The sequence below is a fragment of the Onychostruthus taczanowskii genome, unplaced genomic scaffold (genome assembly GCF_017590055.1).
Source record: "Onychostruthus taczanowskii isolate IOZ18803 unplaced genomic scaffold, ASM1759005v1 scaffold35, whole genome shotgun sequence".
Taxonomy (NCBI): Eukaryota; Metazoa; Chordata; class Aves; order Passeriformes; family Passeridae; genus Onychostruthus; species Onychostruthus taczanowskii.
In genome coordinates this window covers 2,134,125-2,161,005 of record NW_024500905.1, presented here as the reverse complement: position 1 = coordinate 2,161,005, position 26,881 = coordinate 2,134,125, and the positions used below count along the sequence as shown (strand labels likewise).

The following is a 26,881-nucleotide window of genomic DNA, read 5'->3' as shown; positions in this document are numbered from 1 at the left end:
GTTCTGCACAGAACTAGCTTTAAGCTAGTAAAATATCTGAAAATCTTTCAGTAATTCCATTGTACAGCCGCAAGATTTAATTAAAATTTATTTGAAATCAAGTTGCTTTCTAAGTTGTTCAGCTCCTGTCACATTACGTCTTCATTTGCTTTGGTTGTGTTGGTATATGCTTTTGATAAACACTCTTTTTTTCATTTGTGTTTTTTTGTGGAACCAGCAGAATTTGGCTTTCATGTAGTTAATAACATCTAAATCTGTGACATATGCTTCTCTGTGGGCAGTTCAGTAGATGTTTGCAAACAGGTACAGAAGAAAACAGAACAATTGCAGTTTAAATCTGTAGTGAGGCTTGTCATTGCTGGACAGCTGTTTTGGCCTCAAGCAACATCTGAGCAACACAAATGGCTTTTCTTCCCTGAGGTTCTGTTTCAGAGACCGGTGGATTGACTGTGCAGAACACAGAATTCTTATTAGCTGGATGGGTGGAAGGGCTGTAATACTGCGGTGAGGGATACTTTTGGGATTTTTTTAAAATCCTGGGGACATATCAATTTACCTAGTCACCTGTCATATGTACTTATTAACATTAACTTGTCTTTTTTTTTTTATGATGAGCTTATTGATTTTGTTTAGATTTAGGGGAAGAGTGATGGCTCTAATCGTATGAAAACAAAATGAAAGATTGAGCTTGTCTCTACCTACTTCTTACCTTTGTAAAGGAGCCCATGATGAATATGTAAAATAATGAATAGTACAAAACCAAGGTGAGCCAGTAGTGTGTTTTCCTGTCTTGTAATACAAAAAGCATAGTGGACTAACTGAACAGATAATATTCTTTAAAACTCTTGAATTCTTTCACATAGTGAGTAATGTAGAGGCCTTCCTAGTTCACTAAAGGCTAAAGATTATCAAGATTTCGAGGAGATTAGGTTGCTTTCCTGTGCAAGTAATACAGAAGCAGATTTGGGTTGGGTTTTGAGGGGTTATAGTTCCTTCAACAGCTAATGAGCGGGCGTCACTCTCATTATCTTGCCCTGCCTCTATCTCCTTCCCTTACTCTCTCTATATGTAGCAGGATCTCACTACATAGTTGTCACATGCAGACCTTACAAACAAGTCCTTGGTATTTTACTGATGCTTCAGGTCATCCTCCAGCATTCCTTGCCTTTTTGCATGTTCTGCAGTAACCTACTGCTTAGGCAAGAGGCAGTGTGTGAAGCCATTACTTAGTTTTGAAATCTGTTTTCTAGAATGCTTAAGAGGTCCAGGTGTGCTGAGTCACCAGGCGTTTCCCTGAGTGTTGGGCTGCCGAGGCTGTGGAGGCCCTGAGCAAAAACCTTTGTAGGCCACATGGTGTGTGAGATTGAGCTACTAAGTGTAGAGGAGTTGTCTACTGAAGGGTGGGGTTTTATTCAAATATAACTATTGTATACTGTCTTTCAGTTTGATACTTTCCTTACTACTAATTACTTGTACATGTAATTTAACGTTACTTTTCATCTTTAAATTGATTTTGAATAGCTTGTCAGTGTTGCAGTACCAGAAAACAAAAATCTGTAGCAAGCTATGTTTTACTGTAAAGTACTGTGAGAATACCTAATAGCATTTTTGAATTTTCAGCTTGCTAAGAGCATTGTGTGAAATATAGCCACCCAATGTAGGTAATTTTCAGGTGCTACCACTATAGAATTACATTTCCAAACTCAGTTTGTTCAAATGCATTTATGGAGTTACCTTACAAAGTACTGCTGAATAGAGTGGCTCAGTATTTTGAAGAATTCAAGATGGTAACTCCCAAAATGTTTTGCAGAGGGATTAACTGTGGAAAAACATCTAGATGCTCTTGTGTACAATCAATGTTCTCTTTCTTCAGATTAGTTACAGTTGCAGTTTACAGTTGGAAGAAGTAAATAAATAGATCACGCTTGTGATTGGAAAAGAAAAATCTCAGCAGCTTGGCCTTCTGGCCTTTCAGACTTGGAGAAGATTTTCTCTTAAATAACAGTATGAGGGGAATAAGATGACTTGTGGCCAGTCCCCTGTTTTACAGACATCCTCTGAAGTTCTGAGCATGTGCTTTGGTTTTTTGGTGAGCATGGCACAGGGAGCTGAAGCTGTTACAAAGAGCAGTGTAAGATTTTTCAGTTGCATGACAACTGTAGCATTAGAAACACATATTCTTTTCCCATGAAAGGAAGTGTTCGTCCTTCTGAGAGATTAATGGACAGAAGAATAATAAAAACAGTTATTAGATGGCTTACCTTCTAGACTGAGAAGGTATACTTTATGATACTAACATTTTTGGTTGAAGTGCACTTCTACCAGTATAACTGATACAAATAGATTTTCTTTTTTTCTGGAGCAGCTGTCCAAGTGGTTGATGACTAATTCATATTTCTGACTAGTTTTCATGATAGGTCAGGTCCAAGGAGATAGAAGGTAAAATTTAAATAAATGTCGAAGTTGCCTTGTTTGAACAGAACTGAATTTGAAAACAGATAATTGGTAGAAATAGAGGGAGGATATTGTTTGATAGAAAAGAGAAAAAGAAAAAACATAATAGGGAACAGGAAAGAAGACTTCCAATATTTGAAAGGCAATGATTTTAATAATCCTTCAAGCAGGAGATGTGCTAAGTGACCTTTAGAGATTTCTTCCAAGTGATATTTCTGTTTAACAAGGACACTCCTGAAATTTCTTGCACCTGTAAAAGGTAGAGAAATTGAAGCAAAACTAAAACAGAAAGGATGAGTTAAGTGAATTTTATGGCTCTTTTTAAGCCATGTTTTCTCATCTAGCTAGTTAAGCTTACACACCTAACCTTTTGAAACAGGCAAAACTAACCTTTTAGTTTACTGGCCTGACTACAAGTGTAATGATTTTAGAAAGCAGATAAATGAGAAAAATAGCTCCTGATATTTTAGAACCAAAGAAATACATTATCTGTCTCTGATTAGTTAAAAATTTCTAGGCTTTGCCTTTAAAATATGTTTCTTAAGGCAGTGTTCTCAGCTTGGTGTGAAAATGAAAACGGTTCTGAAACAATTACTGTGACTGATTTATTTCACTTTCACAAAATCGAAGAGACTTTTCACTCTTAGACCTGTGTAAAATAGGACCCATTTACAGTATTTATAGAGCTTTTAAGAGTATTTGTATGTAGCTTTGAAAAGCCTGCTAAATTTTGACAGCCAAGGGTTCTCTGATTTTTTTTTTTTTTTTGACAGCATGATCAGAATACTGTGAAGGGTTTTTTAAATGCTTAAATGCAAAAGTTATGTGGGCCATGTGCACTCCTACAAGCCCTTCTTATCCAACTCTTACATATTCTGCCTTTCAGATGGAATCTTTGCCACTGGCCCTGAATTTAATTTCAGGGTATAGTTTTTTATTTCTCTGGAGTTCATATTTTTACAGTATTTGGTCCATTTAAAATTTAAATTAGTTTTATAATTTCAGCATGCCTAATGGCAGGTGGCAGAAAGGCAGACTATATAAGAAAGCCTTTTAATGTTTTAAAAGCTGTATAGGACTTTCACTGAACCTGTACCTGCTGATTTAAAAATAACTAGGTATTGAATGCATTTTCTTGTGGTGTTTAACGAAGTAGTGCTAGTCAGTAAGTTGCTTAGGGAATAAGTTTGATCAGTTCCATTTCCTGTTGTTTCTTGATTTAGGTAAGTGAAAGACTTGGATCTTGGACTCTTTGTAACAAAATCCCTAACAAGATAGAAGTGTTTGTTTTAACTTCCCTCAGCGAGTCAAAATGATAATAAGTACCATAGGGGGATAAACAATTTTAAGGATTTTAAAACATTGTTTTTTTAAATTTCATTACTCATTTTGTTATAGGTTGTGTATGAGCAAGAAGGAGTTTTTATTCACTCCTCCTGTGGAAAAAATGATGACCAGGACAGCTTAATAGCAGGAATTCTGCGTGTCATAGAAAAGGTATTTGCATAATACAGTTACAGAACTTTTGTGTATTTGTTGGCAAAGCACATAACAATTTTGGCAAATCTTAATTGCCTTTTTAAAGTGTAGGATTTTGTACATGAACAAACATCACATTGTGTTTGACATTGTCATCATTTATATGTATATGTAAGTTTTAACATAGTCACTATGACTGTATATGGCAATAAATACTTTGCTGTGCAGTGTTGAATTTTTTGTGATTTGTATTGTAGGAAAATGAAGTGGTAGTGGACTGGAGACCACTGGATGAGACTTTGGATACTTCTAATATTCTCTATGCTGGAAAGGTTTGTTTGTTTGTTTTCAGTGTTCTTCATTATGTTTCTCTAGAGTTTTTCTTTTGTGTTAACTAATGCATAAGTGATCTCATAACTAGAAGCAAAGCTTATATATTATTGGTAGTAATAGCTGTATGTAGGAATCTTATTTATAGAGTGGAGGCCAGTTCAGGTTATTAGAATACATGTGTAGGTTGACTGTATTTAGTTTTTACTTGGTTCATAAATAAAAGAGTAGGGGACTAACTATGAATAGTAAAGACCAAATGAGTGTAAATATATCACAGTTACCAGTCCCTCTGAATCTACTGTGTTGTAGTTTGGTGATTCACTCTTCATAGTTAGACACGAAAGTGAGAGGTGCTGTTCTAATGCAAAATAAAAATAGAAGTCTGTGGGGGTTCCAAGATGCAGTGATATGTGGTATTTAATCAGTATTAAGAGGATGTGACTAAATAAAAAAGATTCAAGTTTTACACTTAAATGAATAATTTGTTATGTTCATAGAGTCTTCAAGAGAGGCAAAGATATTTTAGTATGTTGGAATTTACTAAGTAAAACCTCATAGTGTTAGTCATAGGTTCAAATTTCCTGTGTTGAACTGTGTCTTTTACAGAAATTGTATGTTTCTGAGGATTTCAATATATTCTCTTTTAATCTAAGAAATAAAGATGCTGATTCTTCCTGTTGAATCTGAGAAACCAGGTCAATTTTCTTGCCTTGTGTTTTTTGATAGTTGCTTTTGTTGTTTTTCTCAGGATTCCAGTTCTGTTGTGGAGTGGACTCAAACTCCAAAAGAAAAATGTTCCCAAGGAGCAGATCGTCCAAGTAGTTATGAAGCAGAATGGGACATGGTCACCACAGTCTCTTTTAAGAAGAAACCTCATTCAAATGGAGGTACTTAAAAAAAATTGTGGAGGGTTTTTATGTGCATACAGTGTTTTCTTCCGTGATGGTAATTTGTAACTAAAGAATTGTCTTTAAGAATAGCCTTTTTGGAAGGCTGGGATTCATTTGTGGTAAGAGATGAATCTCTGGGTGTGGAAAAAAATTCACAAGTAATAGCTGTCATCTGCCTAATTTTTGTCCTTAAATTGGTAGAGAATTGTATTGAAAAAGAACATTAAATCTAACTTCCTGCTTCATCATTAGATGTAGTAGCAGTTTTGTCTGTGCTGTGCTTGCATTCTTTAAAACAAGTGGAATTCAAACTAGATGTTTTGTTAGAAATGAAAATGGAAAAATAAGTGGGTTACTACTCAAATGCCTTTCCATACTGCAGCAGCAGGGGGAGATGGAATGTACAGTTATGACATACATGGATCTTTAATATGGGGAGTCTTTAATATAAAAAATATCTTTTTTATGTAAGCAAAATAATTCTATAGTTACAACATTTTTGTTATAGTGTCTCAGCAGAGATGTTGAAAAACAAGTTGTGGTGAAAGAACAGTGATTCTCAAGTAATCTTTTTTTCTCTGATTCTCACAAAGTCTTTTTTCTTTAATAATACTTTTTTTCCATTATTATTTCACAGCATGTAACTGGGGATTATTGTGCTTGTTTTACTGTCTTTATAATGGTTTTAAATGTCATGTCTGTGATGTATGCCTACAGGGTTTGGATGTGAGATTATGAATGTTTTTGAGTAAAGCACAGTCCTTGGCTTTTATATATATACACACACATACACACAGAGCATCTCTGTTGCATAAATATGGTTTACCACATCACTAGTTTGTATTGAATTTTCATCTTCAGTCAGCAGAGCATGTCTTCATCCGTAGTGAGTGTCACTGAGGACTACAGACTTGGAATTATGCTCTTTGCCACTTCTTGCCTATTTCCAATTGCTGTAATGTGATGGGAGCAGGCCAGGGGGTGTCCCAAATTCCTTCTGGACATGCTGGCAATTTTGTGTCCTCTGGTGAAGTTTAATCCCTTTAATCCCTTCTCCTTGAATATATGGAGTTTTGCACAGCATGTATGCAAGCTTGCGCACTACAGGAGGAAAGGGTGAGGGGGCGATTTCCAGTTCCTTTGCCCTTACTTTGGTAGCAGCCTTACACGACATGTGGCTGGTAACTGTGAGTAATATATAGGTTACAGGATTGTAGCACATATCATGTTAAGTTTGAGTAAGTAGCACTACCTGGTGGAGGTGCAGGTTGGATTTAGCTTGCTGCTGGAATTTTATAAAGCAGATGTACATTTAACTGCTTGATCACTTCTCTTGTTGGATCATAGAGTATTTTGAGTTGCAGGTGACAGGGATCATCAAAGTCCAACTCTTGGCTCTGCACAGGACAACCCCAAGAATCACACCATGTACCTGAGAGTGTTGTCCAAATGCTTGTTGAACTCCTGTTAAGCTTAATGCCATGACCGCTTCCCTGAGAGCCTGTTCCAGTACCCAGCCATTCTCTGGGTGAAAAACCTTTTCCTATAAACTGTAGGTACAGTTTTAGGGAAGTAGCCTGATGGACTTACTGATTGTTCTACAAGTCTGTAGAAGACAAGGAGGCTCAAAGAGAAATTCAGAAATAGTAGTTACAGTGTGCATTTTATTATTAGAACCAATGCTGGTGTTTACATTTTGAGTTTGTTTTTTAGGAACAGTGATAGATACAATGTATTTATAATTGCTAACACTAAAAGTCAAACTGAAATCATGTGCTAATTTTGTTTTTAAGATGCTACAACTCATGCAAACAGAGAAAGCAAGTGGTCGTTCCTGTTCAGTTTGACAGATCTGAAATCAATCAAACAAAACAAAGAAGGCATGGGATGGTCTTATTTGGTGTTCTGTCTGAAGGATGATGTGAAGCTTCCAGCTCTTCACTTTCATCATGGAGATAGCAAATCATTGATTAAATGTCTTGAAAAGCACGTTGCACTGAATGAGTAAGTATCAGACAACTCTTAGTTCTGTAAAATGCAGATTATTGGTTTACTTAAATCACGTAATAAATTTCAGAGCAATACGTCCTGATTGTTATTCCGTTCCTTTTTTTTATTAGTAGAAGTAGTTTTCAAGGCGACTGAAACTGTGGTTTTATACATGCATTTGGAATGTAAGCTGAAGTTTAAAAATTGTTGGATTGATTTGGGAAGTATTTTAGAATCTGAGGTGTTATTGACTCCGAATGCCTCAGTTGCTCCCTCTAGTGGGTGCAGAAGCTTCTTATCAACATGCAGTGTAAAATTTAAATCCTTCAAGAGCTACTTCTATAAAATGGGATAATTTGTGTTACAATTTGAGATTGTTTCCTTGAGTGTGCAAGGTAACTTACAGTACTGTCAGCTAAATCAATTGCTATATAAATGTTTTCTCCCACACTTCTGTTCCCCTGTAGTTTCTTGCCTGGTCAGTGCTTCACGCTTCATCTCTGCTACACAAATCAACTATTTGAGTGTAAATATAGTTAAGACCCTATAATTCTGTTAAATAATTTGGGGTTGTTGTGTAGTTGTACTACCTCCAAGTTTTTTACTAGGATAGCTTTTTTGATCAGCATGAATAAGTGTAGAATAAAATAAAATTTTCTGCTCTCACTATGTAGGCATAAGTATGATTTAAGAAGCCAACAGGTAAATAAGGTTAGATAGAATATGAAGAAATAAATGTGATATAACACGTATACCTGTAACACTGTATTGTATATTAGTGTAGCATGTAATCTGTTTTCAAAAGTGTTTTGCTGTTGTCAGTTGCAACATAGTAGTCTGATGACAGATTTGAAGGTGGATAGTGAAATGGCTGTAGGAATCCTTACAGAGGGCTCTTCTTACATTGGTAGCATCACTGGGGCCAGAGATGCCTTCAACAAGTAGAGCAGGCTGATGCTGAGTAATACTGAGGAAAATTTTGCTGGAGAACAAGTTAGTGGGACGTGAGTGGTTGTATATTTATTGAACTGATTTGTGAAAGGCTTTGACAGTTTCAAGACCTGGTGTTGGGGTTTGTGATAATCAGAAGTTTTCAGCTGCTTGGAGAAGGTAGCATGGTCAGTGTGTCCAGTTGGTGGAATGGTAGTGGCTGTAGCATTGTATGTGAGATTTGTAAGGGGAAAAGTCAGGAAGACCAAAAGAGAGGCTAGTAGGGGGACAGGATGAACTTCTGTACAACTGTAGATTAGAAAATCCTGAGTAACAACTTCATCTTAAATCCTGAGGGGATTTTTTCTCTAGGTTCCCTTCCTTAAATATCCTCATTTAGTGTCATAATTTCCCAGCCTCTGAAGGCATAGGGAAACATTGTTGTCCTGCCATCCCCCTCCCTCCCTTCCTTTTTCCCCAAGGAAACTGTTCCTTTTTGAGCATAGTGCTGTGTTTAGTTATTTGTGGATACAGTGGTAGGTTTTGGGAGCAACTGATGTAGCAAACACTGGAAAAAGACCTGTGTTATATGGCGAGTCACAGAAACCTTTATCTGTGTATACTGTTACCTGTGGACTGCAGCAACATATTTGAAGTTTTCTAACTGTTTTCTAGGATAAGACAGCAAAACTTGAGGTGATGTTCAAGCTTGCAGGATGTGCTGTGCTGCTTGGTATTGCCACCTTGAATAGTTGTAAGCATTAACTAATGCAAGAGCAGATACTTCAGGAACATTAAAGCAAAAAGGAATTCACCAAATTTTCCTCTGTTGTTTAGTCATGAATTATGATAATTATTTTTGTCTAAGGAAAGAGAAAAGAACAAGTAGGCCATCTGAGTTATGGAAATGACAGAGTCAATCTGTTTTTTTCTGTTGTTTCCTAATGGTTATTCATTCTTTAGTACATAATGTATCTCAGCTCACAACGTCATTTAGGAAAAGATGTTTACTCAGCTGTCTGGATGCTACAAGCAGATATTTGTCAGTGTAATTACTTGTTATCCCAACCTATATTTTATAAAACATGGGATATTGATATTAAGGCAGAAATTTTAGCTTATCTATATATTTATTTTATAGGTATTTTCTTATGTTCCTATTACCTCAAAAGATTTTGTTCTTCTCTAACACCATTCTTTGTAAATATCACATCACTGCTGAAATCAGCATGAAGCAGCTAAACTCATACAACATAGTTGTGATTTGTTGTCCTAAGGATTAGGTGCCTCCTAGTTTGACTGCACCAGTCTAATATTGAGAAAATACCATGTGCACAGATGACACTTTCTAAGTCACTGGACTATGAGGAAGTTGCAGAAAGTGTATAGTTCACAAATTTTTGAACATTACCTAAGTAGGTGTTGATACCCACCTGAGTGTCCAGAAAGTGTGTTTAATTAAAAGGGAGGTATGGTACAAAGTTTTAATTCTTTTAGTTAAGGAAAACATAATACATGAGTCAGCCTTTGCCCCTGTTCTGCTCTTTAGAAAAAGCCGATTGAGCTTCATTAGCTGTTGGTGCCTCAGAACTATGACTGTGATGTCTGGCTGTCTCAAAAGAAGATCTCTTGTTGCATTTCATATCCGTCAGTGTTTACAGTGTCCTGTCCTGTTGGAATGGGAAAGAGATAAGGCTTATTAAAGTTCTTATCTTTGACTTTAATAACATGGTAGATGATGCAGGTGCTGATAAAAAGGAAAGCAATTTTTCTTTCAAAGACTAGAAATAGTAGATTTAAACTTTGTGAGAGAGCAATAGAGAGGTATTTTATAAATGTAAGTCTGTGCAATGGATTAGGGTCAGATGGCAAAGTGCTTGGCTTTCTCCGGCCTGGATACAAATTCTGAGGCTTGAATGTCAGCCTGTTTTCTGAGCTGTTCTTTCTTCTGTCACCTACTGGGCAGTAAATTGGTGATTCAGCAGCTGCTTAAGGAAGTAATGGGGTGCCTGTGCTGAAGAAGGGGGCAGAATGGGATGTTGCAGGGGGAGTAGGTGTGAGAGCAAAAGAGCAGATTCATTACTAGGAGCAGCATGGTTTCAGTGCCTTTGTTGTCACTGTTTTCATCTGCCTATGGAGCCCTGTTGAGTAGCAAATGTATTGAGCAGGAGTACAAATACGATGAGTTAGGCCAAGGTTTGTGTTCATTAAGCTTTTGGAATCTACACAGAAATACATTTGCAGGGCTGCACTGAGATGGTTCTGTTTTGCAGTACAGTGGCTCTGGTGTCTTTTAAGCTCCTATCAGTATGAATCTTAGAATTATTCTGACAGGATCTGTTGTAGTACTATTGGTTAGAAGTTTGTTGATGTGCTTTCATACATTGAAAAACAGTTTGTATTCCTTAATGTAATGTTTTACAGGGTGCCATAATGTAAGATTTACTAACTGGTAAAAAGAATTCCTTAACTGTATGGGTGACATAGGCTCTTTTCACTTCCCCTATTATGTTAAGGGAGTTTGAGCATATATTGTGTTGAGACTGACTGTATCTCACTACATTTCCTATGTCACAATTTTTTGTCCATTGTCAAAACTATAAAAATGTACTTGAAGAAAATTTTGTCACCTACATGTAAATGGAGTAATCTTCCAGAGAAACGTCTCAGAAAATTTTCTAAAGCTTCATTTGTCAGGGAATGAAATAGTACAATTCAGAATTAATATGAAAATAACATAATTTTTTGAAAGATGAAGGTTCTGTTTTGTGTAGCGTTAGCTGGTTAACTTGTGCCTAGGACTGATCTTGCATCACATGAATGATCTTGCATCAGTTCTTTTATTTTTTGCACAAAGCCTGAAATGTGACTTCAGAAAACCAGTAAATGTTCTGAAAACTTCACAGAAAAAAACCAGTCACACCCAGGCACCCTTTTAAAATTTTATTGCAGATCTCCACATGATGAACGGGTTCTTCTTGTGAAGACTCAGAAGTCACTGTCTCAGTCTTTTGAAAATCTCTTTGATGAACCATCATATGGCTTATTACAAGTATGTATTTCCTTCAAATTTTTTATTCTGAAGACATGTATTGAAAAAATGCACCCTACAATATCACAGGAGCATTCTCTGAGTAATGATTTAATGCCATTGTGTAAGCATTAACTATATCCTAAACCAAATGCTTACTATAGAAAGTACACTTAATTGTAAGTTGTTTTCTATGATGTGATAACTTCTTAACTTTTTTGTGCTATTATTTCAAACCTATGCAATTTCATGTTCTCTGTAATTCATACATTGTCTTAGGGGGGGAAAGGAAATATTTTAGGAGTTACCACAACATATTAATTATAATTTTCTACGTTTTCCTTGACCAAGTATTATTTTCATTGATATTTTCTGAGGCTTTTGAAGGGATAATGGGAAATGCAGCAGCAAAGAGGACAGTATTGGCTAAAAATATAGGGGGTGTTAATACTACAGTGGCTTGTTATTTAGTGGGGCTTATGGGCTTGTGAAAGTCAGCAGCAAAACTTGAGTGACTTAAATGGGGCCAGAGGTTTGATCAGCTGATGTGTTTAATTAAAGAAGTTCTTAATGAGTTAATTATGTTAGTTTCTGGATTTAATTGTCAAATCAAAATTTGTGTGAAATTCCTAGCAGAGTACATGATTGTTCAGACTCTTTTCTCTGTGAGGGTGGAGAAACTGGGTGTAAGGTTTCTGTTTTGTGCCATGAATCACTGATAGCAAGCAGTGGATCTGATCCACTTCTATGTGTAGGTCAGGCTTACTGAGAACACTGGAAGATTGGATAATCTTCCAAATCAATTAGCAGTATTATCCTGGTACTTAGGATGTGTTTTTTAATCACCTGATGACTGTTCTGTATTACTACCAATATATGAAACTTGAATAATTTTGAGATCTACAGTACCTTTCCTGATGTTTTCCTTGGAGTACAAGAATTACAGGTGTGTATATGTATATAAAACAAATGTATTATAAACACAAATGTTTGTGTTTTGCTTGTTTTCCATGTTATAACAGAAATGGAAGAAAGATCCATACGTAGTAACAATGGGAAAATTTTCCAAAGTCACAAACTATATTGTTGGTAGTTTACGTTCAAGTGATCAATCAAATCAGAGGCGACCACCATCAGAAATGGCAGACTTTCTCAATGATACCATTCCAGGGCTGAAGATAAATCAGCAGGAAGAGCCAGGATTTGAAGTCATTACACGAGTAAGTCTATAAATTAATGATACAGATGTGCTGATTGTTTTTATGCACTCCTTTAAAAGAATGGTAGGACTTGAAGCATGATGAGTTATACTGTTTATGCAATTGTGGCATATTACCATTTATTTTCAGGAGTTAAGGTCATCATCAGTTACTTTTGAATATGTCATTTTTATGCATGCAAATGCAAGTTTTCTTTGAAAGGAAGTTTGTAATTAATGAAATGGTGACTATAGTTATGTTAGAGGCACTACCTTAAAAGGTGTCCAATTTTATATTCAGTGTTTCCTCTGAGGTCAATTAGAGCTCTGTTAAGTAAAATTGCAGAATGCAGGCTAATAACCAACTTTCTCGGCTACTTGCTCCTAACGTTCCAGTTTCTTTCGAGATTAAAAAAATACTTAATTTTGATTAATGATTAATGTCTGGGGTGTATGAGTTACAGATGTATGCATGATTTGAAACAAAGCTAGATTGAACTTATAACTGGATCATGAATCACTGTGGACACCTGTTGGAGTCTTTTACAGATATGTGGAAAAGGTTTATTTTTAAATGCTTGTGATTATTATTTGAGCAGCTTATATGTTTTTAAAACATTAAACTGTTTTATATGGGGGACTTTTTGAGTTCAAGCAAGTGTTAATATCTCAGCAGTAGCTGCATGAACAACATAATTATAAGACGTTGCTGCCTAGCACTTAGTTAATTTGTGAATGAGAAAAAGTATAACAAATTTTATATATAGAAAATAACATTGACCCATTTGTCTTAGTCTGACAAATGCCTTGGACTTCTAAAGAGTTGAAATACAAATTGATTTGGGGGTTGCTATGATAAAACTGTTTTTAGAAAGTAAGAATTTACTTTCTGCTGAATTCTCCTGTACATAGAATTTGGGAACTGAGAGACTTAAGCACAAACTGAAACTTTTGATGGCTGTTATAAATTCTGAAAGTACATACATCCTTGGGTTTTTTAAGAGGTTGTGTACAAAACTGATCTTTCCAGTCACATTGTGCAGTTTATCTCCAAACCCAAGCTGGTTTTCAGTTCTCTTGTAAGATGCACTCGTGTATCAGGAATGTGTTTTTGAAGTGAAGCTCCCAATTGTCCTTGTTTGCTGTGTTGCATTAGTTCATGGGAACCTATCTCAGAGGTGTTTGTAGAATTAGAAGGTTATTTAAAACACACATACATCCTCCAAAATCTGAAGTATTACTATGTATAGCCACGTCCTCAGCAGCGTCTTACGCTAAAGATCTACGCTGCTTGTGTTGGCCCACTCTACTTGCTCATGTGGGTGCAACCTTAGATCCTTAGAGTTGCTGAGGTATGTGCATGTGGAAATGTAATTGTACTGACTATAAGGAACGGGCAAGCTTAGTACCACTTGTGCACTTGTTTGCAACTACTGAAGCACTTCATTTGGATTCATATAATGCCTTGGTGTGTGTTTCAGATCGACCTAGGGAAACAGCCTGAAGTTAGTAGAAGAGAGCCTGTGTCAGCTGAAGAATGGGCTAAGAATATGGACTCTGAAGGAAGAATTGTAGATGTTGACTACATAAAACGATTGATATTCAAAGGGGTAACTAGTTTTTCTAAATTCAGCAAGATCTATGGCTTGATTCTGGCTTTTATTTTCCTTCCCAAACTGTGGATATGCTGCTTTCATTAACTTGTAATGTTTCAGGCAGAACTTTGAGCATGACCCAGACTGTCATTATTGAGAGACTTCATAAAGCGTGGTTTCATGCCAGTCAAATACCTCAGCAGTCTTGCAGCTATAGAAAAGTGCTCTACAAGGAGAGAGATCTTGTTGTGGCTGGCTAAAGGAAGTGAGTTTGAAATATAGAAACTTAAGTGATAAAACAAATGAAAGTGGCTTTCAGGAAAAGACCAGTATTTCAGTGCTAGGATATTTGGTTTATTCTTTTCTCTTACAAGGTTTTTTCCTATCCTTCTCCAGCAGAAGCTTCTGGTTTTGCCCAGCTGTTTGCTGGGATTTGACACTGTTTAGCAGAGGAGTGCTAAATGCTTCTGCTGGTATTTTTAATTGAACTGAGGGGTTTTGCAATACGAATATGAATTTAGTCTCAGTGATGGAAATTTTGAAAACTAATTGTATCCTGTAGCTTTTCTACCTAATGTTACTTCAGTATTTCTGTATCTTGGTGGGAATACAGCTGCCTTATGCATTTTGTGCCTGCTGATGCATGTTTGCAAGCAGAAGTAGAGAATGATAGCACTGTTCCTTAATATTTGTGTGCTTCATGTGCCCAATTAAGGACTTTCCACAATCATGAGAATTACTACAAACCTGTTCTTCTGTAGCCCACTTTCTTGTCAATCTCTGCCCATTACCAGAGGACTGAGTGCTCTATTTTATTTATGACTCAAGATCCCCAATGTGTGGACTCTCATAGAAAAAGTTCCTTATTCTTATAACTGTATTGCAGGAGTTGCAAGAAACTCTCTTGATGAGAGCAGGGTATGATTCAGCTCTGTACATTTTTGTAATCTAAAAATGTTGAGCATTACTTGGGAAGATTTCTGATAAGCAGACTTCTTGAATGGACATTAGTATTTTTGACTGAAAGATTTATTGAAGGTTGGCTGTGTCTTGTGAGATGAAAATATTTGTTTAAAAAAACAAATAAATGGAAGACTAGTCCTCAAGGTCACTTTATGGCGAGACCAGAAGTTTGGCAACCAGAAGCAGCATTATATTTTTGTACATTTTTAAAGGTACCTTTTCTAAAGTCTTTGATGCCTGTAAGTTCTTTATTTTTAGCAGTGAAGCAAAAATATAGGAAGAAAATTATTTTCTAAAATTTCTTTTTTTACCTAAGTGTGGATCCAGTGCTTCTACAGTATTCTGTTTATTCATTCTCTTTTCCTCTTGTTTCCTCCCAGTGTGAGACCTAGGTAGCACGGGAGATTTGGCTACAATGTAAAAAGAAACCAACTTGAAGTTGCTACTTTGGGAAGTGTTGTATCAACCTAGGAATGTTTCCTCACAGTATGGTAATACTTTTGTTGATGCATCATACCCATTTTTCCCCAGGGTCTCTGCCATACTTTAAGAAAAGAGGCATGGAAATTTCTTTTGGGATATTTTCCTTGGAATAGCACTAAAGAAGAGAGAGCAAATCTGCAAAAGAGGAAAACGTGAGTACGGTGACTTTTTTCTTACAAAATAAATTTAAAAGGTACATCTTTTTTAAGACACAGTGATGTAGAAAGCCCTTTGAAAGACAGCTGCTAAAACTGTTGAATGCAAAAACCTGTAGCAATTTCTTAAAAATTGTTTTAGTAAAAACTTCATATAAACAGTGTGTTGTTATTCCATTTATCTCAAAGAATACATGGAATGAATGAATGCTTGAATTAAAAAAAGGAAATGTGGATGTTTGGTTTCAAAATTGTCCCTCTTCTTCAGGGATGAATATTTCAGGATGAAGCTGCAGTGGAAATCTGTCAGTGAGGAGCAGGAAAAGCGAAATTCAAGATTAAGAGATTACCGGAGTCTTATAGGTAAATTCACGTTTAGACACATACCTAAATGCATACACACTTTTAAAAGGTAATGCAAAATTGAAGAGCCTGCATGAAGAGGCACTAAAAATGAAATGTTGCTCTTTTCAGAGGTGTCTAAACTTGGTTATGTACTTTTAATATTAAAACTTTCCCAAGCCAAGTAACTCAGAGCTTTACATATTAGTGTTACATTCTGACTGGATTTTTAAACTTCCTTTGCTCAATAACAAAAGACTCTTCATTTTATGTTATGTCATAATGTGTTTCTGTTGAAAATGTTGTTAAAATAATGGCATACAATAAGAATGTAAAAACGTGTCTGTTCATATTTTGTAATTTCTTATAGGGACTTGTGTATGTGCGTTCTGACTTCTGGGGTTTTACACCTACTTCTAAAAATTTCATCAAATTATGCCGAGTATTAGCAGTTTGTATTCTCATTTCTCTTTGATAGTGAGATTTGGGCACCAGTGTTCTGGATTACTGAATATTTTTTCAGGAGTCAGGTCAGGATTTCATTGTTATTCTGAGAGAAAGACTAAACTTATTTCAGGCAGTTATTCAACAGGCAGGCTGGAAGGGTCAAAGTAGTCTTGTCTACGTAGACTAATAAACTACATTTTTAGAGAGTGATAACAGAAAAAAATATATTCTGAGTTTAAAAAGAGCCCGGTGTTTGTTTCTGTTGAGACAATTATTTTAATTTTTAAGCATTTGAAATGTATGTGGCAGTTTTAGAGTTATGTAGTAAAATAGATTCAAATCTACAAAATACTCCTTTTATCAAACTGCGTTCAAAATTTTGCAAAATTTCAAAATATATTGGTCTTCAATTTCATCTTATTAGGGAGTATGCTTAATGTGTGCTTGGTGTGTTTCAGACATCAAAACTACTTGATGAAAGAGGCAGTTTCATCTGCTATGAGTTACAGGAGCTTGTTACACAGTATTTATAAAATGCTTTTATGAACTGTCATAGTGTCTTTGAGCTGATAACGTGGGAACTTTCCAACTATGGATTATGCTGTGTTGCATCAGTATTCATAAATGGCATTGTAGAGTTAGGTCACATAAAATTATTTTAATCCTCTTAAGTGTAAAACATTTTTGCTGAATTGTAATCAGGATTTTTTCCATAAAATGCATTATCGAAGAAAAGGCAGAAAGCTTTAAAATATGTTTGTAAGCAAATACTTTCATTAGATATAGGAAGGATTTTATTTATTTTAAAACATTCTTTGTTTTGAAATCACATTCAGTTACACAGTTGTCTTAAACACTTCAAAGCTTTCCAACAGTGTTTGAGGAAGAAATCATCAGCTTAGATATTCTGAATTAATTCGATACTGGCTTTGTAAGATTGGTTTTGAAAGTGTTTTTAAATCTGGACTGTTTTCTTAGAAAAAGATGTTAACAGAACAGATCGAACAAATAAGTTCTATGAAGGAGAAGATAATCCAGGACTGATTTTACTTCATGATATTTTGATGACCTATTGCATGTATGACTTTGACTTAGGTAAGTTGTGTCCCTCTGAACGTAAAAGCCTTCTTGGCTTCTGATTTGCAGCTTTGCTTATGCAAAGTCCTGTTAATAGAATTGAAATTGTATTGATTGCAATGCTTTTTGTAAATGTTTTTAAAAAAAATATAATAGTTTTTTTTTGTAGTGTTCAGTAGTGTAGATAACTTTGTTCAGTTTTTCTTCCTCTCTTCAATTTGGTGTCTGTTTTAGGCATCTGAACTCATTAATTGTGGTGGGATTGGGAATTAAGTGGTAGGTTGTGTTTACCACAGACCTACTGTTGTGGGGTTCTTTTGATGTTTTTGGGGTTTTTGTGTGGTTTTGGTTAAGTTAAGTTAGGTTTTGTTGTGTTAACTTTCTTAAAAGAAATGAAGCAGTCTTGCTTTTCAGAGTTTTAAATGGGTTTGGGTCTTTGGAGGTTGAGTGTTATATATGTTTTTAAAACTGATAATATCAATAAAAATGCTAAGCCAGCTGCTACTGCTGTAATTAAAGCTCAGCATGCTGAACCAGCTGTTTGTAAACATGGTGTTCTTTTGAATATTTTGAAAAGCTGGTTCTTGAGAAGTGCACTTAGCAATCTGTCAAAAATTACATTTTAGTGCATGCATCTGCTGCAGAGGGAAGAGCGTATAACATCTCACTTTAATCACACTGTTAATGTGATGGCTAAGTCTTGGTTTCTTGTTAATTGTCTTGGGAGGGGGAAAAAGACACTTGCAGTTGGTTCCCCCTTCACCCCTGGCATGACATTTGGCTGGTGTATACTTTGGAGTTTTTTTGGGTATTCTGTATAAAGTTTTGGGATTCTAAAAGCCCACTTCATGCCAGAGTTTGAAAACAAAAAGTAAGATTAAATCTTTAACTGCTAGTAAACATGCTGTAGAGCTGTAGTTCTTGTCAGGTTTCGTTCTCTCTGAAAGAGAGTATTGATCTTTGGCTTAAAAAAAGAGGAAACTAAAATGGATTGTTTAAACATGTAGCTCTGTTTCATCTCTTTCCACATTTCAACATCCATTAATGCACTGTGACATTATAGGTGAAAGTAAAGCAGATTCACCACCCACTCTGTTAAAAACATTGTTGACATGGCTTAAATGTGCACACTGGATAAGTCTTTTGTCTTATAAACAAGCAGGAATAATGGAAATACAGTAAATTTAACACAGTAACTGTCCAAGGATTCTACACATTGGTGCTGTGCTGCTCTTAAACTTTTGACAGCAGCTTTAGAGGGGTCTGAATAATGCCACAGACTGCTCCATAGGGAAGGGGACAGAATAGCTGTTAATAGAATATTTTTCTGAATTAATTCCTTAAGTCTGCATTAATGAAATTGGTTTTATCATTAAATGGACTTTTAAACTGTCTTGGACAAAATTTTCTCTGCATTTGTTTTTAGTTAGCTGTAGTATTTAATATGTGGGGAACAACTTTTTTCTTTTGACCTTTTAATTATTTACCTGTTCGCTGTTACTTATTGTATTTTTCTTCTTACAGCTGCTCCATATTTTCAGTTACTGACTAATCCTCTTTTCAGTTACAGAGTTACAATTACATCATTAAGAAATAGTCAGCCAACTGAGAAATATTATGTTGAACCAATCATTGATGATAGATACACACATTAATTGTGTTGTCCTATTTAGAGGGGTCAGCAACAATTGGGCAATAGTTAAGCTGACACTAGCATCAGTGGTAATTGGAAGAGTTGGGAAGGAGGGAAAAAAAGTACCTGTAGAAATCATTATGCTCTACTTAAATTGACTGTTAATTACAAACAAGAAAGCTGTAAGAAGCATTTAAAAACTTTGAAAAAAGTTTTTAAAATTTGAAAATTTGAAAAAAAATTTATACAACTAAAATTGTATAGCTGTTTGTAAAAATAATATGCTTTAGTGGGCATTTCCTTCTCCAGTTAAATCAAAGCTTTTCTTGAAAGCATGTGAGTACTTCGTGGGTAGTATGAACTTTATTCACCAGTCTAGGCACAAAATATAACAGCACATCCTTGAATCAAATCTAGAGATGTGTTGCTTTTGTGCTTCTTGCAAGCAGTACTTTACCGTTAATTCCCTTTCTCACTTTGATAGGTTAAATTCTTTGTTGTTGTCTTCTTGGTTACACAGATGGTCTTAGGCTTGGGTGTATTTAAAGTACTTTCCAAGCAGAACAGTCCCATCTTCCTTAAATAAGGGAATCTCTAAAGCATGTTCAGTGACAGAAAAAAAAGAAGTGTAAAATGCAAAGTTTTCTTCATAAGATCTGTTGCGCTATGTTTTTCTGGAATTGCAACTCAGCATCTCTTTAAGTGAATTTGAGAAGAAAATCTTCATTAAGGGGGTGGGTGAGGGAGTACAAAGATACTCAACATTTTTAAATGTCTATAAGAAAGTAATGAAGTACAAATAGAAAATTATATACAAGTTTGTAATTTTGATGGTGCAAGGTAGAGATTTAATCTTAAAAATATCATATACATATATATATATATATATATATATATATATATATATATATATATATATATGTGCTCCTGAATTCTAAATAGGAACATTCATAATGTTGTGTACAAAAATATGTTGTGTACAAACTCAGTTTGTACATATTTTAACAGCTATTGGAACAATGTGTTTGCTTTATGTTCTCTTTAGATTGGCAGAAATGGCTTGTAAGTCTTATCAGATCTGTGGGATGTTGGTGCCTATTAATACAAATTTGTCTTTACTGGTAGCTGAATCTGAGAATTACAGTATCTGTATATGCTGACATTTGTTTCACTCAGTCATTCATCACACTTGAAAAATTACTGTTGAACTGCCGAGTTTAAATTTCTTTTTGCTTTTTCCCCCTCTGGTTTTTCTCCATCAAGGTTATGTGCAGGGGATGAGCGACTTGCTGTCACCTCTCTTGTATGTTATGGAGAATGAAGTCGATGCCTTTTGGTGCTTTGTATCATACATGGATCAAATGGTAAAATAAGGCTTTTTTACCTCACATAAACAGATAAGCTACAGATAGTATTTGGGGTTAATTTTACTTTATACGTTTCACTGGGTTTTTTGAATCCTTTTAAAGCACTCATTTTCTGTTTGGAATCAATACGCTTTTGTTGATTGAGGTTGTGGTGAGTTTGCAATAGTACTGCTGTATGATGCAGACATATTTGGCTCCTTAAAATTCCAAAGTAACCATCACAGACAAATTTGTATTTATCAGGAGTCCTCAAGCACGATTTTATTCAGGATAATGGTTTAATTATATACCTATCTTTTGGGTTTTGTTAAATGCAGTTTAGACTTCCCACAAACTGAAGCTCTTATGACTTGTGCATGTCGCAAAAGAGTGTGTGACTGATATGACAGTAAAAGAGAATTTTTTTGAGTGCAGTCATGCTGCTGGGAAGTACAGAGCTTAATCAGATTTAAACTATCATTTATTACATACAAAAATGTTAGCAAAGAAATACAGTTCAGTGCTTCAGTTACACTTTTCAATAAAAGGCAGACATTTCATTAGATAGAAGTACAGTTAAATATATATTAACTAAAGGGTGAGAACCACTATTGCAATAACGAAGCTTCTTTTAAAATAGCTGCAAATCTCAAAATTGAGTTAATAAAAGTGACACAGTGCTTATGTTTTATTCCATACAGCATCAGAATTTTGAAGAACAGATGCAGGGTATGAAGACACAACTTATTCAGCTGAGTCATTTGCTTCGTTTACTAGACAGTGGATTTTGCAGTTATTTAGGTAGGTGTATTATTTATGCACAGTAACTAAAACAGTTTCCTGTATTCTGTTCCTCACAAGTCTAAATATAATTCCAATATTATATGAGTATAGGACTTGTAACTTTATAATGCCTAAAATGTTTAAATAATTGCTCCATGCTTATTGCAAAGACAGGGTCATCCGTTACCAGTTTTAAAAATATGCCATACTCCTGCAAATATCTTGATTCTAAAAAGGTCCTGCCGTCTTAAAAATTAGTGGTGTAAGCATGTACCTGTAAAGTGTGTATTTTTTTTTTTACCTGTTGTCTGAACCAAATTTGATGCTTCTGAAATGTCACACTCTTATTCCTAGAATCTCAAGATTCAGGCTACCTTTATTTTTGCTTCCGGTGGCTTCTTATCAGATTTAAAAGGGAATTTAGTTTTCAAGATATTCTTCGACTCTGGGAGGTAAGGAAATATTTCGTCACACAAACTCCAGCAGTTTTTGGACTTTAGAACAAAATGCATGGAACATTTTACAAAGTGTTTAATACTCTGATAAAGTAAGAAGAAAAGGATTTAGTAAAATAACCTGAGGACAAGTGAGCATTTCTTATGTCTTTTTTAGCCTAAAGAGTTAACTTGTGAAATTAATGGAAAAACTGCTTACTAGAGCTGGTTTGGATAAATTGGCTGTCCAAAATGATTTGGACAGGAGCCTTCAACTGAGACTCTTAAGTGAAAGTAGTAAGTGGCGAGTACCAGTTAACTGTTAATGGAAAACAGCTCATGATAAAAGAAAGAGCATTTGTTTGGTTAATTCCTTGGTATTGGTGATTCTTTATAGAATAAGTTGAATGAAGCACTGTCAGGGTAGTTTGTGTTAGCCAAAACCATGAGGAGGATGATGTCAGAAGGTTGTTTATCTTGATGATAAGGCCTTGTGATGCCACATAACATTATGTAAAACATCAAAATGTTGAAGTTCTGATCATTCTGGGTTAATGAGATTTTTTTTTAATTTAGGTGATCTTGGAATCAGATGAAATAATTAAGATTAACTAATATTCTTGTCCTTAATTTTTCGTTCTGGGAAAATTGAGAAGTGTGTCAGCAGTACAGGTTTATTGTCGAAAATGCATATAACAGGGGCACAATATTCACTTGAAAACTCAGAAGAACAGAATAAATGTTCAGGTGAAAGGAGGGAGTATTTTATAGGACATAACATCATATGTGTTGAGGAACAGAAGGGTAATGAAAAGAACAGGGTTGAGATGCATAAAGTTTGTACTATAATGAAAAATAATGTTGTTTCTGGTGTGATGAAAAATGTTGATACTTTTATTCACTTTTTCCAGTAATGAAAAAGGAGTCACATAAAGAGGAGGACCAGTATTTAAAACTGTCTAAAGTAAATATTTTTTAGCTTTTTTATCATCAGTTGGTGGAATTTACTATCATAGAGTATTGCGGTGGTATTTCAACCAGAGGAAAAAAAAAAAGTTTATGGATAACATTCATAAACAAGAAAACCAATATGTACAAAACCAGAAGAATTCTCTTATTTGAAGGTATAAATGATAATGATTTGGGAGGGGAGGTGCACTCAGCTCTTCCCCCCAATATTGCTTTCTCAGTATTTTTTAGAGACTAATTTTTCTTTTTAAGTAGATGACAACAGTATTTTTATTTATAGTTTATAGTCCCAGGCCAACATGTTTTTATCACCTCTGCTTTAAGGCATATATATATATAGGTACATACAGGAAAGAAACACTAAATTTCTCTCTGAAGTATTTTTTTTCCTCTCTTAGGAACATGATGGAAACATTTTGATATATGATAGTCTTGTAGGTTTCTTACAGCACATCATAATGTGTGTTTACTACAAGTATTCAATTTCTTTGCTAGGAGATATGGAATGCGAAAGGGAATATCTTGTTTTCCTTTTTAAAACAAAGTAATTAAGGCATTATGTTAACGTTTTTATGTGAAGGTTAGAGTCACCTTGATCAGTCCAGCTTACAGTAGGTTGCTTTTTTCCAGTGCATAGCCATGCAGCTCTGCTGGTATCAGTGAAGTAAATGGGATTTACACAGACAAGCTATAGGCACAGGAGGCCTTTTCCCTTTATAGAGAAATTCATTACTTTTTTTGGGTATTTGGCTGAGCAAACCTCATGTCCAGTTTTGTAATAGCGCGTGAATTGAGGGAATCCATTTGAAGGAGATATTACGCCATGACATACTCTTGCAGAGCGTAGAATGGGATGAAGGAGAGGTACCTTCTGAGATTTCAGTCCCATCTTCCGGGACTTCTGGGGCTTTTTCTGTGTAATCTGCTTATTTCAGGGTTCTTGTGGATCTCTGTTTCTGTCCTCTGACTCGTATGAACCACTAAGTAGGCATCAGACACTTTTTCCTTGTTCCCACTGGCTTCATGACTTCCAGTGTTTTATCAGAAAAAAAAAAGGAATGAAAAAGATTCTTCACTAGTCTGGTTTCTCCCATCTCCATTGACCTTGGAAATGGGAGGTACTGGTTCTTATCATCTGGAGTAGAGACTAACTCCCAGCCTTTGCACTTCCTGAGCAAGATCCATAATCAGATTGTGGTAGAAAATATAAGTGGTTGTTTCATTGCTCTTGCATGTGATAGGGAGGTGACATTCCACCTTTTGTGGATAAGCTGAGACACATTGTGGGAGTGCAGTACATGCAATGCCTTTTGTGTGTGGGTTAAACTGCTCTGGCTGCAGATAGGTTAACTTATAGCACATTTTAGCAGTGCCTACCAAACACAGCCCAGATGTACTGACCCACTGCTTAGCTGTCCCAAAATTGAGAGTAGTTCAGTCCCTCCTTGATGCTGGAGAGACAGGCAATATCACCTGGTAATTCCAGCCAGTTCTTAATCTTTAGTTTGCACAATGACTGGTTTAGAAGAAAAATTCTGTAACAAAATAACAACTAACTCACTAGCTCCAGTGTTATTCTAGTACCACTTGGTAACATAAAGCCAGAATGAGTTGGGAATAAGTTACTTTACATACACTGGTTACAATATTCATGGCTGCTGTGGTAGTGCTAGAACACTTAGTCTTTACTTGTGTAGCTATATCGGAAAGAAAAAGAAAAAAACAGTTATTGCTCATTATTTTTATATTTTTACCTTCATATTTATAACTTAAATGCTACTTTTTCTCCCATCCTTTCAACATGTGATGCTGCTGTTATGCATTTACATACGTAACTTTAAGTGCATGTTCTGCTCCAGACTTCGAAAGGTTTATCAAAAATGGTAGCAAAATGTATGGGTTTTTTTGGCAGCAACTTAATGTTGAACCAAATCATTACACAACTGTCAATATGTCCTTCTGATGAAGTAGGAATAGAAGAACACAATAGTGTGTAGACACAGACTGTGTTTGGTAGATTATAGGCATTTTCATTCAACTGTTATTTTTTATCAGCCTATCTGCATTCCAGTCTTTCTCCTGGAGTGACAGTATGCTTTAACAGAATATTGGTTGTCTGATAAAGATGCAAAATTTAATTTCTGAACTGGATCTTAATTGAAACATTGAAGTTTAATTGCAGTCTATTTTGGGTGAATTTTCTTTGGATATCTTTGGGATTGATGCAATTCTGTTTACAGATTACATGTACTAGTAATGAAAGTTCAAGTATAAGCTCTTGCTCAGCTTTATTCCACCAATAATGATGAAAAAAGATTTTTGCTAGTGAAGTAACAATTTTTCAGCAGTCTGATTTCTTACCTGCTTTTTTTTTGAGAGTAAATCCGGTGTCTTAAATCCCTTTCTCTGTCAGGGCATTTGTGCAAGCAGACTTTTGCTTCTTTCTGGTTTTGTTGGCAAAATTGTTCTCCAGCTTTCTGCCCACCATACATATTCTTTTCAAATACTTTTTTTGAAAAGGTTTTTGTGAATGTATTAAAATAGGGTATTAGTACTGAGGTTACACGCTTCAGTCCCAGTGAACTCAAGAATGCTAATTGTGTCCTCCATGGGATCAAAAGCCACTGTGTCTTCAGTGGGAAGGGAATACCCACGCACCCCCAGTACCTGCATGTACATGTCTTTGGGTTCTCATGGTGGTGGGATTGGCAACAACTTTAGCACCTTATTTAGAAACATTAGACTCTTTTTAGCTGTTGCTGGGCATGACACTCCTCTGCCAATTCACACTTAATGCAGATACTCTAAACCACGGAAATAATTTGTTAGCTTCAGTTACTTCTGTTTCACATGAGCTGAGGCAGAGCCCACATTCACAAGACCACTAGCTCAAGCAGTTTAGTAGCATTATGGTGAACAATGGCTTAAGAAGCAGATAAGCATTTGGTGACTCAGACTTGCAGTTGTCTGTAAAGGGCCAAAAGTACAATTCCAAATAATTTTACAAATGCTTAGTTGCTTTCAAACCCAGTTTATTGTTAGTTAAGTCATTTGGCTGAAGGACTTATATTCTAAGAACTACTTTTCTTTTCAGTGGAAAAGTATAAGCATTTCAAATCTGGGGTTTTTACATTTTAACAGGTCATGTGGACGGAATTGCCTTGTCAGAATTTTCATCTTCTCCTTTGTTGTGCTATCCTAGAATCTGAAAAACAGCAAATAATGGACAAGCACTATGGTTTTAATGAAATACTAAAGGTACCGGATTCTTATGCATTATTGTGCTGCTTTTGGCTGAAGTAGAATTGTCTTCCTAGTGGCTAGTATGGGGTTGTCTTTTGGGAGCCGGGTTAAAATATTAATTAACTTTTTGGAGTTAATGCAATATGATTGTGCTTTATGTTGGGGGAGGGAAAGGTGCATACCATTTTCTGATGGGTTAAGTGTCTATCCTGCAGGCTTTCAAAATGGTTTATTGGATGTCTGTGTTTAGTGATAAGATCATTAATAGATCAAAAATGGTTCTCTCATCAGATGAGTTATTATATTTAATACTAACTTTTGCTTTATCTTCTATGATCTAATTTATCATTCTGAAAATGTGAGCTGCAGGGGGAAGCATGTAGGAGGGCCAGATAGTTTGCCATGTTTAGAGGTGCTAGGGATTCCCCTTGCAGACCTTGGATGCTGGTGAAAGGCAGCTGTTCCGTACTGTATCTTTGAGTAGCCATTTCTCAAAGCTTATAGGCTATGTCTAGCATTTCATAGCTTAAGGTGCAGGTTAATAAGGTGATACTTACTAGCAGTGCAGTATTAATGTATTTTGGGTGAAACATAGTTATAATTTATCTCACTATACCTTGTGAATCTATTTTTAGCATATCAATGAACTGTCTATGAAAATTGATGTGGAATATATACTCTGCAAAGCAGAAGCAATTTCTATGCAGATGATGAATTGCAAGGTAAAGATATCTGTCTACTGTGAATGTTTATAGACAGTAACTGTAAGTGTTCATGTGTGACTTGTGAAATAACTGAATGCCTGGGTACAGTAATGCATGTAGTGTAGCTATGCAGTGCCTATGTTCAAGCAGTCTGTAAGCAAGAATAATTGATTTTATAGAGTAACACTGTTCACTGGGGGAAAGTTGAATTGTGCTTTTTGGTTGTCATTTCTCAGCTCTCATTAGGTAACCTCACTCCAAGAAATTTGATGTTTGGTGTGCTTGAGCAAAACTAGTTGAAAGGTGCATTGCATTGAAAGCATGCCAGACTTATTAGGCAAATACTAGTGGGTCACTCAATAAAACTAATTTCAATAACATGAAGTGTAATTTTAATAGCTGA

At 35.5% G+C, this 26,881-nt stretch overlaps 1 protein-coding gene across 4 annotated transcripts in view; it reads left to right on the top strand.

Annotated features, from left to right (window-relative positions):
* TBC1D15 (TBC1 domain family member 15) overlaps positions 1-26,881 on the top strand; it is a 35,644-nt gene that overhangs the window by 7,099 nt on the left and 1,664 nt on the right. For 2 of the 4 annotated variants that reach the window (XM_041411175.1, XM_041411176.1), the window contains exons 2-16: positions 3,853-3,951; positions 4,191-4,265; positions 5,015-5,153; positions 6,950-7,160; positions 11,028-11,127; positions 12,129-12,326; positions 13,786-13,914; positions 15,394-15,497; positions 15,769-15,863; positions 17,268-17,384; positions 20,263-20,363; positions 21,047-21,146; positions 21,483-21,580; positions 25,673-25,789; positions 26,410-26,496. In XM_041411175.1, the coding sequence (XP_041267109.1) occupies positions 3,853-3,951; positions 4,191-4,265; positions 5,015-5,153; positions 6,950-7,160; positions 11,028-11,127; positions 12,129-12,326; positions 13,786-13,914; positions 15,394-15,497; positions 15,769-15,863; positions 17,268-17,384; positions 20,263-20,363; positions 21,047-21,146; positions 21,483-21,580; positions 25,673-25,789; positions 26,410-26,496 (1,770 nt within the window). Of the gene's footprint in view, positions 1-625; positions 765-3,852; positions 3,952-4,190; positions 4,266-5,014; positions 5,154-6,949; positions 7,161-11,027; positions 11,128-12,128; positions 12,327-13,785; positions 13,915-15,393; positions 15,498-15,768; positions 15,864-17,267; positions 17,385-20,262; positions 20,364-21,046; positions 21,147-21,482; positions 21,581-25,672; positions 25,790-26,409; positions 26,497-26,881 lie in introns of those variants that run through there. The other 2 variants (XM_041411178.1, XM_041411177.1) reach the window with 2 other exon arrangements.